The sequence below is a fragment of the Schistocerca piceifrons genome, chromosome 6, assembly GCF_021461385.2.
Source record: "Schistocerca piceifrons isolate TAMUIC-IGC-003096 chromosome 6, iqSchPice1.1, whole genome shotgun sequence".
Classification (NCBI taxonomy): domain Eukaryota; kingdom Metazoa; phylum Arthropoda; class Insecta; order Orthoptera; family Acrididae; genus Schistocerca; species Schistocerca piceifrons.
The window spans coordinates 518,661,421-518,676,494 of NC_060143.1; the positions used below are offsets into that span (position 1 = coordinate 518,661,421).

At 44.8% G+C, this 15,074-nt stretch overlaps 1 protein-coding gene across 4 annotated transcripts in view; it reads right to left on the reverse strand.

Moving 5' to 3' along the window:
• The window catches only part of LOC124802909 (synaptotagmin 1-like), a 1,021,155-nt gene that overhangs the window by 199,850 nt on the left and 806,231 nt on the right, over nucleotides 1-15,074 (reverse strand). For all 4 annotated transcript variants that reach the window (XM_047263978.1, XM_047263977.1, XM_047263975.1 and 1 more), the window contains one exon: nucleotides 1,713-1,938. In XM_047263978.1, coding sequence (XP_047119934.1) covers nucleotides 1,713-1,908 — 196 coding nt within the window. In that variant the 5' untranslated portion in view covers nucleotides 1,909-1,938. The remainder of the gene's footprint in view (nucleotides 1-1,712; nucleotides 1,939-15,074) is intronic.

The window sequence follows — 15,074 nt, forward strand, 5'->3', positions numbered from 1 at the left end:
GGAACACTGAGGGATGCGTACCCCTAAACGTTTTCGTCGACAAAGTAATTTTTTTACGATGTTTAGACCTTGGAAGTGCGCCAAGTATTTATTTCACGGACAAAAATAATTTATTTCATTTTTTCGTGTTGGTAATTCCAATACGAACGGTAGCAGTGCAGTTTTTGGATGGGAAAAACGATGCCATTGACTCTTTCAAGCATTTCGAAGCTGCGGCAACCGTTCTCGACAACTGTATCGCTGGCAGCCAGTTTCACAAGCATGTGGTGCCCTCGCCCCCTAATAGTGGGCGATGGTGGTGCTAAACGGATATGCGCTCGCTCAAACGCCGAGCTACCAATAGATGTCTCTACGGTCCCGCTACCATCATCCTTCGCGATTTATTGCCATCTTTGTTTTGTTATTCTTCATTCGTTTGCGTTTTCTGTTCCGTTCTTGTCGGTTGCTCGAAGTTTTGGAGTGTGTCCTGTCTTTCGTTGCAACTTGTAAGTTAAGTTGGAAGTGAGAGGTGAGCAGTAAACTAGGGGTTGATGGGAATCGCATGCTTCATTTGAGGTGACGTAAACTGAAGTTCAAAAACGGCTCTGAGCACTATGGGACTTAAAATCTGTGGTCATCAGCCCCCTAGAACTTAGAACTACTTAAACCTAACTAACCTAAGGACACCACACACATCCATGCTCAAGGCAGGATTCGAACCTGCGACCGTAGCGGTCGCGCGGTCCCAGACTGGAGCGCCTAGAACCGCACGGCCACACCGGCCGGCTAAACTGAAGTGTTCGATACCACATTCTCTTGTATGTTTCTCGGTATCGCCTGCTTCATTTGAGCAGCATTTCAACTGAAGAGTCCGATACCATTTTTTGTGTAGTTCGTCATGTTAATGACGTTATGGCTAAAAGCAGATGGGTGGTATCCCATGCTTATATCCAATGTCGGAGTACCCTCAAACTTTTTTAGGAAAAAAGCATATATATATATATATATATATATATATATATATATATATATATATAAAACAGATATCACATATTTATTACTAAATGATTTTTAGTGTAGTCTTGCTAAGAGCTTCGCTTCTGCCAAACTGTAATGGTTAAAATAGATTATGATGAATGTATTCTTCAAATTTAGAAAATACTGGAATTTATGTCACTGATCTCCTATAACCAGTGCTGTGGAATGCAGCAGTCATGTGTGTATTACCCTAAACATTATTATTATTGACATGTGAAATAATCCGGTGTACTGCCGGATGTTTGTGTCGCTCTGGCACAGTATTTCGGCCACGTAACTCGTTGCCTTCTTCAGGTGCTACCTGAGACTACCGTATTGGAGGATCTTGTCCAGTATTTATGCCCAGAGGGCGCTGGGTGCTCTCTCTGCCGTCCGCGCCCGCCTGGCGCTGCTTGTAGTGTGTTGTCTCTTCCCCAGTGCTCCCTCGGACGTACGCGCCCGACTTGGTTGCCATCTGTGGCAGCTGTCTGAGGCCCACCCTGTGTCGAGCGTTCCGTTATATTGTGCCAGAGGGACACAAACATCTGGCAGTAGACCCGATCATTCCACATGCCAAGATCCCGCCGGGAAAGCCTGAAGAGTCACATTATTATTATTCTCAATTCAAAATTCGGAACAGTTAGTGCTCCCCAAAAGGAAGTGGTACCCCCTGGTAGAGGCGGGCCCATAGCATGTGTTGCAGGTGGTGCTCGTACCTGCGGTGGTGGGCAACTGCTGGTTGTTGCCGGCGAGGATGTTGTGGCCGTGGTGGGGCAGCGAGGGCACGGCCGTGGTGGTGGGGGGCAGCGCGCCGCCCCCCGCCTCCTCCGCCACCGTCGTCGCCTCCGTCGAGTCCTCCGTCGGCTCCTGCTCGCCCGCCTCCCGCCTCCACAGCCTCAGGGACGGCGCCATCTTCTGCTCTGCTGCGTGTGACTTTCTTCACTGCAACACACACGACGTCTGGCGGTCAGTAAATGGTCGCATTTGTTCGCGGTCAATAAAATGTCGACAATGCAGCGTATGAAGTGAACTAAGTAACGGTTCTGACATATTAATGCACATTTATTTTTCCTTTGTCGTTTTATTCCCATCGCCCCACATGGATAGGGAGTGGGCTGTCAGCGGACGCATGACACCGCTCTACACCTACATGACAATAAAATTTTTAAAACATACTGTAAAACTGGACAAAGCAGATGACAAAACGAATGTTCGAGATGATAAAAAGACATATATATTCAATTGGATAATATAAAAGGCGGATTTGTTTATTGATTAAAAGTTTGACACAAGGATAGCTGCATAAGACAGAAAAGTAAAAAGTCGGTGAGTTGACTGATTAAGATAGAGATATAGACGAGTAAGGTGATGAATGCACCTAGAGGTGAGGGTATCATCTGGACTGCCCCAGGGAAGTGTGGTAGGTCCGCTGTTGTTTTCTATCTACATAAATGATCTTTTGAATAGGGTGGATAGCAATGTGCGGCTGTTTGCTGATGATGCTGTGGTGTACGGGAAGGTGTCGTCGTTGAGTGGCTGTAGGAGGATACAAGATGACTTGGACAAGATTTGTGATTGGTGTAAAGAATGGCAGCTAACTCTAAATATAGATAAATGTAAATTAATGCAGATGAATAGGAAAAAGAATCCCGTAATGTTTGAATACTCCATTAGTAGTGTAGCACTTGGCACGGTCACGTCGATTAAATATTTGGGCGTAACATTGCAGAGCGATATGAAGTGGGACAAGCATGTAATGGCAGTTGTGGGGAAGGCGGATAGTCGTGTTCGGTTCGTTAGTAGAATTTTGGGGAAGATGTGGTTCATCTGTAAAGGAGACCGCTTATAAAACACTAATACGACCTATTCTTGAGTACTGCTCGAGCGTTTGGGATCCCTATCAGGTCGGATTGAGGGAGGACGTAGAAGCAATTCAGAGGCGGGCTGCTAGATCACGCGAGTGTTACGGAAATGCTTCAGGAACTCGGACGGGAGTCTCTGGAGGAAAGGAGGCATTCTTTTCGTCAATCGCTACTGAGGAAATTTAGAGAACCAGCATTTGAGGCTGACTGTAGTACAATTTTACTGCGGCAACTTATATTTCGCGGAAAGACCACAAAGATAAGATAAAAGAGATTAGGGCTCGTACAGAGGCATATAGGCAGTCATTTTTCCCTCGTTCTGTTTGGGAGTGGAACAGAGAGAGAAGATGCTAGTTGTGGTACGAGATACCCTCCGCCACGCACCGTATGGTGGATTGCGGAGTATGTATGTAGATGTAGATGTAGATGTAGATGTAGACTGCCAAGAGGAGGGGTACCATGGAAACATAGCAGTTGAGGTCGTGCATAAGAGAGTGTTTGTGTGGACAGGTGCTTGGATGAGAAATTCAGGAGAGTGAAGGGGGATGCTGTTCCCGACCCGCTCTTGGGGTTTGAGTGGAGAGGAGTGGAGAGAAGGGGAACAGAAAGGAACCCTGACCGGAGGAGGTGAGGTGGGTTCTTTTAGATTTGGTTGGATGGGTGGGTATCAGGGCGGATCTCATCATCAGATAAGGAAAGGCGATTTCGTTGGAGGAGTATGAATGTGTGTGTGTGTGTGTGTGTGTGTGTGTGTGTGTGTGTGTTTGTGTACCTTCTGCAATAAACAAAGATGACCCTAAGATTGGACATGGAGCATGACATTGGTCCGAGGGGCCATCAGTAAGTAATGAAACTTACTTTTCCTCGGCCAATTGCCGTTGAAAAAAATGCGCATTTTGTGGGGGGACATCGTGGAAGATACCCACTTCAGCCCCTATAGTTTCACGAAGTTCCGATAGGTGACGGCGCTACACAGAGCCTTCAAAATGGCGTCTGTAATGGGGCTGTGTTCCAAACAGAGAACTATCTTTAAGTTTCTTTTGGCGCAAAGCGAGAGCATCGTAAATACTCACAGATGCTTGCAAAATGTTTACAGAGACCTGGCAGTCTACAAAAGCACGGTGAGTCGTTGGGCGAGGCGTCTGTCGTCACCGCAACAAGGTCGCGCACACCTGTCCAATCTTCAGCTTACCAGCCGGCCGCACTCAGCTATGTTGAAACGAGCGGACACTCTCATTCGAGGTGATCGACGGATCACATTCAGACAACTCGCTACACAAGTGGATGTGTCTTTTAGTAGTGCTGACACATTCGCTCACCAGTTATGTTCTGAAAGGTGTGTACCCGTTGGGTTCCTCACCACCTAACTGAAGACCATAAAGAGCAATGGCTGGTCTTGTGTGTGGAATTACTGCGCGTTACCAGGCTGATCATGACAATATTTTGTTGAACATTGTCACAGGTGACGAAACATGGGTTCATCGCTTCGAACCTGAAACAAACGGAAATCCATGGCGTAGCGTCCCAGAAGCCCAAACCTCGCACCTTACGACTTCCATACACTTGGCCGAATAAAGGGTGCATTCCACGGAAAGCAGTGGGTGAATTACGGGGAGGTTATTGTTGCAACAGGACGTCGGATCTGACGTCAATCAGTAAAGTGGTGCCAAGCAGGCATATAAGGTGGCGTAAGACTGTCGCAGTGAACGGGGATTATGTTGAAAAATTTGTAGCCCAAAGAGTGGGTAATAAAGTGATGTATTGGAAACCTGAATAAAACCAACCTGGTTTCATAGAAAATGTGTTGCATTATTTATTGAACGCCACTCGTTTATACAGGATGAGTCAGGAGGAAAGGTACATGCTTTGACCGTCAGTGAGAGAGCACTTCGATTTCCTGCTGCTAATAAGGCGAGTACACCGTTCGCTTGTTACACATTTTTGCGAGCTTCAAACAGGTACAACTTATTTTCAGTTATCTGGGTAGTTACTATTTTATTTTTGTAATTTCTTGCGTGTTGGAGTGCCTACTAGACACAACCGTTTATTTTAATAACAGTGTAGTGTACAGTATCGCCGTTGCTATCGACCCTCGTATCGTACAGGCTTTTGTTTGTTTGGTTAGAACAGCTCAGTGTCGGTTAGACCTTTAGTGAGAGAGCACTTCGATTTCCTGCTGCTAATAAGGCGAGTACACCGTTCGCTTGTTACACATTTTTGCGAGCTTCAAACAGGTACAACTTATTTTCAGTTATCTGGGTAGTTACTATTTTATTTTTGTAATTTCTTGCGTGTTGGAGTGCCTACTAGACACAACCGTTTATTTTAATAACAGTGTAGTGTACAGTATCGCCGTTGCTATCGACCCTCGTATCGTACAGGCTTTTGTTTGTTTGGTTAGAACAGCTCAGTGTCGGTTAGACCGTTAGTGAGAGAGCACTTCGATTTCCTGCTGCTAATAAGGCGAGTACACCGTTCGCTTGTTACACATTTTTGCGAGCTTCAAACAGGTACAACTTATTTTCAGTTATCTGGGTAGTTACTATTTTATTTTTGTAATTTCTTGCGTGTTGGAGTGCCTACTAGACACAACCGTTTATTTTAATAACAGTGTAGTGTACAGTATCGCCGTTGCTACTGACCCTCGTATCGTACAGGCTTTTGTTTGTTTGGTTAGAACAGCTCAGTGTCGGTTAGACCTTTAGTGAGAGAGCACTTCGATTTCCTGCTGCTAATAAGGCGAGTACACCGTTCGCTTGTTACACATTTTTGCGAGCTTCAAACAGGTACAACTTATTTTCAGTTATCTGGGTAGTTACTATTTTATTTTTGTAATTTCTTGCGTGTTGGAGTGCCTACTAGACACAACCGTTTATTTTAATAACAGTGTAGTGTACAGTATCGCCGTTGCTACTGACCCTCGTATCGTACAGGCTTTTGTTTGTTTGGTTAGAACAGCTCAGTGTCGGTTAGACCTTTAGTGAGAGAGCACTTCGATTTCCTGCTGCTAATAAGGCGAGTACACCGTTCGCTTGTTACACATTTTTGCGAGCTTCAAACAGGTACAACTTATTTTCAGTTATCTGGGTAGTTACTATTTTATTTTTGTAATTTCTTGCGTGTTGGAGTGCCTACTAGACACAACCGTTTATTTTAATAACAGTGTAGTGCACAATATCGCCGTTGCTACTGACCCTCGTATCGTACAGGCTTTTGTTTGTTTGGTTAGAACAGCTCAGTGTCGGTTAGACCGTCAGTGAGAGAGCACTTCGATTTCCTGCTGCTAATAAGGCGAGTACACCGTTCGCTTGTAGGGTAAACATAGTCATGTGTAGGGACTGTGGTTGTTATGAGCGGACGCAAGGAGAATTGGCCACTCTTCGGGGGCAGGTGGAGGCTTTGTCTGTTAGGCTCATCGAGCTCGAGGCGCAGGCGTCGGCTCGTAGTGGCGTTGGGGCAACTGTGGTGAGACCTATGCCTACTTCGGTGGCCTTGGAATCGCATGGAACCCCTGATGTCGCTGCGTCTTCCGGCAGTGAGCATCTTACCGGTCAGCCATCACTCCAGGGTGAATGGCGGACAGTGGTGGGCTCGCGCGTGCCTGGCCGAAAGGCGAAGGTGGGATCTGGCCGCGTGGCAGCTGCCTTACCCCTTTCCAACAGGTACGGGGTGCTTCCTAGTGGTGATGACATCGTTTCCGAGCCACCACAGGATGCCTCGCCTGTTGGGCCAGTGGCCGATTCTCCGGCAAGGTCCCGACAGTCACAGAGGGCGGGCCTATTAGTTATAGGGAGCTCCAACGTTAGGCGGGTTATGGAGCCCCTTAGGAAAATAGCGGGTAGGTTGGGGAAGAATGCCAGTGTGCACTCGGTGTGCTTGCCGGGGGGTCTCGTCCGTAATGTGGAGGAGGCCCTTCCGGCAGCTATTGAACGCACTGGGTGTGACCGGCTGCAGATAGTAGCACATGTCGGAACGAATGACGCCTGCCGCTTGGGTTCTGAGGCCATCCTTGGTTCCTTCCGGCGACTGGCTGATTTGGTGAAGACAACCAGCATCGCACGCGGAGTGCAAGCTGAGCTTAATATCTGCAGCATAGTGCCCAGAGTCGATCGCGGTCCTCTGGTTTGGAGCCGTGTGGAGGGTCTAAACCAGAGGCTCAGACGACTCTGCGACTATAATGGTTGCAAATTCATCGACCTCCGTTATTGGGTGGAGAACTGTAGGGCCCCCCTAGACAGGTCACACACCGGAAGCAGCTACTAGGGTAGCAGAGTACGTGTGGCGTGCACACGGGGGTTTTTTTAGGTTAGAGGGACCCCCCCTTGGTCGAAACGATAAAATACCTGACGGCTTACCAGAGAGGACATTATCATCGTTGATAAAGAACGTCCATCCTCAGAGACCAAAAACAGGAAAAGTCAACGTAATATTGGTAAATTGCAGGAGTATCCAGGGCAAGGTTCCTGAATTAGTATCTCTTATTGAAGGAAATAGTGCGCATATAGTATTAGGAACGGAAAGTTGGTTAAAACCGGAAGTGGACAGTAACGAAATCCTAGACACAGAATGGAATATATACCGCAAGGATAGGATAAACGCCAATGGTGGAGGAGTATTTATAGCAGTAAAGAATTCAATAATATCCAGTGAAGTTATTAGCGAATGCGAATGTGAAATAATCTGGGTTAAGTTAAGTATCAAAGGTGGGTCAGATATGATAATCGGATGCTTCTATAGACCACCTGCATCAGCAACCGTAGTAGTTGAGCGCCTCAGAGAGAACCTGCGGAACGTCGTGAAGAAGTTTCGTGATCATACTATTGTAATAGGGGGAGACTTCAATCTACCAGGTATAGAATGGGATAGTCACACAATCAGAACTGGAGCCAGGGACAGAGACTCTTGTGACATTATCCTGACTGCCTTGTCCGAGAATTACTTCGAGCAGATAGTTAGAGAACCAACTCGTGAAGCTAACGTTTTAGACCTCATAGCAACAAATAGACCGGAACTTTTCGACTCCGTGAATGTAGAAGAGGGTATCAGTGATCATAAGTCAGTGGTTGCATCAATGACTACAAGTGTAATAAGAAATGCCAAGAAAGGAAGGAAAATATATTTGCTTAACAAGAGTGATAGGGCACAAATCGCAGAATATCTGAGTGACCACCATCAAACGTTCATTTCTGAGGAAGAGGATGTGGAACAAAAATGGAAAAAATTCAGAAGCATCGTCCAGTACGCCTTAGATAAGTTCGTACCGACTAAGGTCCAAAGCGAAGGGAAAGATCCACCGTGGTATAACAATCATGTACGAAAGGTACTACGGAAACAAAGAAAGCTTCATCATAGGTTTAAGAGTAGTCGAATCATAGCTGATAAGGAAAAGCTGAACGAAGCGAAAAAGAGCGTAAAGAGAGCAATGAGAGAAGCATTCAACGAATTCGAACATAAAACATTGGCAAACAATCTAAACAAGAACCCTAAAAAGTTTTGGTCATATGTAAAATCGGTAAGCGGATCTAAATCCCCTATTCAGTCACTCGTTGACCACGATGGCACCGAAACAGAGGACGACCGAAGAAAGGCAGAAATACTGAATTCAGTGTTCCGAAACTGTTTCACTGCGGAAAATCGTAACACGGTCCCTGACTTCAGCCGTCGCACGGACGCCAAAATGGAAAATATTGAAATAAACGATATCGGAATTGAAAAACAACTGCTATCACTTAGTAGCGGAAAAGCATCCGGACCAGACGAGATACCCTTAAGATTCTACAGTGATTATGCTAAAGAACTTGCCCCCTTTCTATCAGCAATTTATCGTAGATCGCTGGAAGAACGTAAAGTGCCTAGCGACTGGAAGAAAGCGCAGGTCGTTCCCATTTTCAAGAAGGGTCATAAATCAGATGCGAATAATTATAGGCCTATTTCGCTTACGTCAATCTGTTGTAGAATAATGGAACATGTTTTGTGTTCTCGTATTATGACGTTCTTAGATAATACAAATCTCCTTCATCATAACCAACATGGATTCCGCAAACAGAGATCATGTGAAACTCAGCTCGCCCTATTTGCCCAAGAAATTCACAGTGCTGTAGACACTGGCGAGCAGATTGATGCCGTATTCCTGGACTTCAGGAAGGCATTTGATACGGTTCCGCACTTACGTTTAGTGAAAAAAATACGAGCTTACGGAATATCGGACCAGGTTTGTGATTGGATTCAGGATTTCCTAGAAGAAAGAACACAACATGTCATTCTTAACGGTTCAAAATCTGCAGATGTAGAGGTAATTTCGGGAGTACCGCAGGGAAGCGTGATAGGACCTTTATTGTTTACAATATACATAAATGACTTAGTTGACAACATCGGTAGCTCCGTGAGGCTATTTGCAGATGACACGGTTGTCTACAAGAAAGTAGCAACATCAGAAGACTCGTACGTACTCCAGGAGGACCTGCAGAGGATTAATGCATGGTGCGACAGCTGGCAGCTTTCCCTAAACGTAGATAAATGTAATATAATGCGCATACATAGGGGCAGAAATCCATTCCAGTACGATTATGCCATAGGTGGTAAATCATTGGAAGCGGTAACGACCGTAAAATACTTAGGAGTTACTATCCGGAGCGATCTGAAGTGGAATGATCACATAAAACAAATAGTGGGAAAAGCAGGCGCCAGGTTGAGATTCATAGGAAGAATTCTAAGGAAATGTGACTCATCGACGAAAGAAGTAGCTTACAAAACGCTTGTTCGTCCGATTCTTGAGTATTGCTCATCAGTATGGGACCCTTACCAGGTTGGATTAATAGAAGAGATAGACATGATCCAGCGAAAAGCAGCGCGATTCGTCATGGGGACATTTAGTCAGCGCGAGAGCGTTACGGAGATGCTGAACAAGCTCCAGTGGCGGACACTTCAAGAAAGGCGTTACGCAATACGGAGAGGTTTATTATCGAAATTACGAGAGAGCACATTCCGGGAAGAGATGGGCAACATATTACTACCGCCCACATATATCTCGCGTAATGATCACAACGAAAAGATCCGAGAAATTAGAGCAAATACGGAGACTTACAAGCAGTCGTTCTTCCCACGCACAATTCGTGAATGGAACAGGGAAGGGGGGATCAGATAGTGGTACAATAAGTACCCTCCGCCACACACCATAAGGTGGCTCGCGGAGTATAGATGTAGATGTAGATACTTGTGTTGATTCTGAACAAGAAACTCCTAATAAACAATTCCCTTTTTCTTCACCAATGAGTCAACATTTACCCGCAACAGAATCAACAACACATGCAACTCTCACGTATGGGCAAATGAAAATGTGCACGGTACTGTGGAAACGAATTTTCACCGACGTTTCTCAGTCAACGTGTGATGACCAACTCATCGGTCCAGTTGTTTTAGATAACCGTGTCACTGGGACACGGTACCTTTAGTTTCTTCAAAATGTGTTACCAGAATATGTGGAGGATATCCCTTTGGTAACACGAGCTATTATTTACTTTCAGCATGACGGAGCTCCTATACATTCCGTACGGCCAGTGACACAGTATTTCAACACAACGTATCCTGATCGTTGAATCGGTCGCCGTGGAGTCATTGCTTGGCCACCGAGGTCACGCGATCTTACCCCACTGGATTACTGTTTGTGGGAGTGGCTGAAGGGCGATGTCTACAAGCGCAGAGTGGACACAAGAGAAGAACTTCTCGCTCGTATGTTAGATGCTTGTGGCCAGGTAAAGGAATGCAAAACTGAGCTCCGATCGGCGACGCAACACCTGTCTACAAGAGCAGCAACATGCACTGAAGTTGACGATGGACTGTTTGAACACCGCCTGTGAGGAAACGTACACAATTAAACAAACCATAACATAACAGTATCTTAGTTTACCGTCAACTGCACCTTTCCCGTTCCTAGCTGTTTTCATTGGTTTAACCGGAGACGGTTAAGAAAATGGCATATGTTTATTAGAAGTTTTTTGTTCAGAATCACCAGTAGTATCACCCGTCAAAGCGTGGACCTTTCCTCCTGACTCTACTGTATACATACGGCGATTGAAAAAAATGTTTACACACTGACATGGCCCCATTGGACGTACAAAAGAGATAGGTAATCACTTAGGAACTGGGAGTCACAAAGGCCAACCGTGGCTGCTAAATGGCGTTGCAGTTATGTAGTCACGTCCTACAAATGGGCGCCCATTACAAAAGATGCTCAAAGTTTTGTCCTGATGCATCGAGATACGCCTAACGTGGTCACTCCATAGAATGGCGCACACTCTCGGAGATATCTAGTGCATCCCGAAGACATCCTGCTGCCGCGACAATTCTGTCCACTAGGTCCTCCGGCGATGTGACATGTGTTTCATACACAAGGCCCTTGAGACAGCCAGCCCCCCCCCCCCCCCCCCACACACACACGCACACACAGGAAAAACCGACTGGAGACAGATCAGGTGGTCGTGGTAGCCAAGAGACTGGCCCATCGTGACCAATCCAGCGGCCCGGAGAGGCTGAAATTCACAGTGCAGAAGTCAAATGCAGCGACGATCAGGGATGGGAACATCATCAGCATGTCCAGCAGAACCTCTCACAGAAACACAAGGTACGTGCGATCGTCAAGGCGGTCCGGGAGAATGCGCGGCCCAATTAAACAATCTCCAACGATACCAGCACACACGTTAAGGGTAAATTTGCATTGTGAGGCATGCGTACGTGTAGCATGTGGGTTCACATCCGCCCACATATACAGGTTGTGGACGTTTATCACACTGTGGAGTGAGAACGCAGCCTCATCGATGATGACGAAACTCCCTGTTCAGCCTCGGTCTCAAAATGGAACTGCGGATAGCGAAGAAGTCAGCGTGGTGTGGGATGAATATAATATGGATTGCTGCAAAATAAAATATTTACAGACTTACAAAAGTTGAACGTTTATACCAAAAAGTTACCACACGTTTTGCGGCCAAAATAACAAAGCGAACCGCTAGAATTAAAAAAAAATGGGCCTCCACCAGCTGAGATGCAACTATCTCAACAAATTGATTGAACTGGAACATGCAGAACTGTTCATTAATTTAGAGATAAAATGTTGTTACTAAAAATGTTCGTGAAATTTACATAACTTGTAGATCTTCATTCTCGAGGTGTAGCCTCGTTGCAAATACTGCTGAGCCCCTCTGCTGTGCTGCTGTACGTGCAAAACTAATCTTGTAATGCGCGAAATGAATTCCAGGTACAGATTTTCCGCAAGATTGCTTTATTCGCACGCAAGATGTTCGGCGTCGAGAAAATATGTAAACAAAGTTCTACATGCTGTTCTGCTGATGGTTGGTAACAAACTGCCCCCTTGCTGTACGCAAACCGCTTGTATTTATACGATTTACAACCATAATTGACAATCAGAATTTACAAATTTTACGAAATGGCAATTAAAAGTGTGTAATAAAATTAATTCACATGCACAAAAAAATAACTGAAATAATGCTTTACAATTTTGTTTGGACGCGGACATAATTTCGTTAAGAACTCCAAAGTAATTTACAGGTTTCCAAAAAAAACAAAAAACAAAAAAACAATACATTTATATTTTAGTTAATTACAGTGGAAAGAAAGAATGAAAAGTGTTCTTACCATATGTATCAACTCCAAATAATGTTAATCAAAAATAGCTAGCCGATTTGTCGAAAATAAATTTGTAAGTTGAAAATGCACTTTCTTTATGCAGGTCATTGAGGTTTTTGGTAAATATTACTGATCAGACTCAGCAGCGTAGCAAATTTAGATCAATTACTTAGTGATTATTGAAAACAATATTCCTAGCATGCTCACAAACTCGTTATTCAGCGGAGAATACAATAGCAAACTCAGATTTTACGTAAGTTGCCTCAAATAGATTAATTACTGGTATAGGTGCAGGGTAGAATTGTACATTAAAAGATTAATTAAGCATAAGACAAACGTAGCCGCTTCAGGGGGTGGCAAAGATGCTTAAGGGGCTGTTTCATTACATTCTGCAGTCGATTCCTGCAGAAACCACCACGCACATACCGTCTGCTGGTTTTAGTCCCCCAGTTGCAATGCCTGGAGGCGTTTGAAATGAGACTGAAGCAGTCCTTTGTCGTGTACAATGCGCCAGACGTTGGATTGGGAGATATCAATGGCGCCGTCTACACCTAGTGTGGTTGTTGACGGCGTACGCTGCACCCTTTCGAAAACTCGTTCTTTCCCTGCGACTGTACGTGTTGTTCGTTGGCGGCTAGAATCCAGCTTGTGCACATGGAAAGAGCTGGTTTCGCACAATCGGCAATGCAGGATGGCGAATGATGTGTGGCACGGAACCTTTCTATCAGGACATTTCGCACGATACAATCCCACGGCTTCTCGTCTATTGCAGTTGGTCATGCCACAAATCAAACGCATCTCACCCATTTCGCGGTAGGTGTAGCTAGCCACGTGACTCCCAACGCGTCCACGGAGTGAATGGCGACGATCTCCCTGCGCTACGCCCGTGTTTGTATGGCAACGCCCTCTCGTGACCGTAACGACCTCTCGTGGTGTTTGCGACCATCGATTCCTATGCGCTTACTGATCCTTGTTGTATATCTGGTGTGCCATATCAGCTTGTAAACGTATTTTTTTTTTCCAGCCTGTATACATCATTGACATCACTGTCTAAAGTCCTATGTGAAAATATTTTTTATGCATATGATTCTTTAGCTGTAAAATACCTGTATGCATTCAAAAGTGGAGGCCCAGTCGATAATCTCTGTAGCTGCCCACTCTCTGTTTACCCACTAACTCTCACAACTGTCAGAAAAGAAACGAAGACAAAAAAACTTTACAATTCGAGCCACAGAACCTAACAAGTTTTGTCAACTTCTCTGAGCTGGTAGTCTATGGCTACCCCTATTTTTTATAATATAAAATAGTGATATACGACTTATGACATTGTTGTATACAAGCGAAATTCCGTTGCATTTATCTTTTCAAAACTTTAAGCTAAGTTCATCCCACATATTGAATACTAATTATTGAGGCCCCTGTGAAACGTTGCACAAAATCCTTCGTCTTTTAGAACGGAATATCTCCGTAGTATCGATGTAATGACATTTAAAATCTGCAGAGTGCTGGCGGACGAACCTTAACGTCGAGCCGTAGTCACATTGTTTTTAGACTCAAACTATGGTGTAGACAAAAATTCCGTTCGGCGTATTTGAAAGCTTCACTCCACAGATGTTGCTACTCCATTCTGCAGCGCTCTTTTCCCATCCGTGGAAAAAAATCACACAACAAAGCTCGATGCTTGTTACTGACGAAGGAACTGCAGCAACCAATCCTTATTTATGTTATTAAATTTATTTTGTTTCCCTTTACCGGTTTGAAATTTTGTCACACCCAACTACAAGTGGAGTACATTTTTATATTAGATAAGACAAACAGCAAGCCTGATATCCGTTCTCAGCAGTCGTGCGCAAAAGCTACGATGAGCACCATGAAAACAATACAGGTGTTCAAAATGAAGGTATTTTCACACCGTATTGATGATTGGTTTGACAAAGGACTCGAAATACAAAAATATTCTAAATGAGCAGAACAATTCAGTTGCGAGGCTGCTTCTTACTAATATTTAAACTTACAATTACTTTTTAAGCGTTTCTCAACATCCATACAATCCAGACTACAAGAAAAACAGGAAGGAGGGAGATACTCGACTGTGCATTAGACGCGTCAGCGCGGAGCTACAAACAACATGAAAAATTCATCTGGCAGATATCAGTCAACTTTCCTGTCGATGTCCCAGCCCTCAAAGCGCACACGTAGCTTGACTGATGGCCCGCTCGCGTGTCGCACTGCTTGACAGACATTCACCTCCCATTACTGCCACATCGAAACGATGTGCTTTAGTTTATCGTAACGTTGCTTCGCTAATGTCTTTCTATTCCCGTCAGTGTACTCGAAAATTGTGAAGTAACGTTAAACAACATTACGTTTAGAATTGTCGTTGGATAACAACAGATTTTCCGTTATTTGCTCTCTGCTTTCAATTGTTCGTTAGTAAGTGCATTTTCAGCACCCCTCCTCACTTATTAACGAAAGTGAAAGCGGAACTAAAACGGAGGAAATGGAAATGTTTGCGGTAAACCACACAAAGAAAAATTAATATTAAATCGTTCGATAGTCAGGCTCGATAAGGCGTCG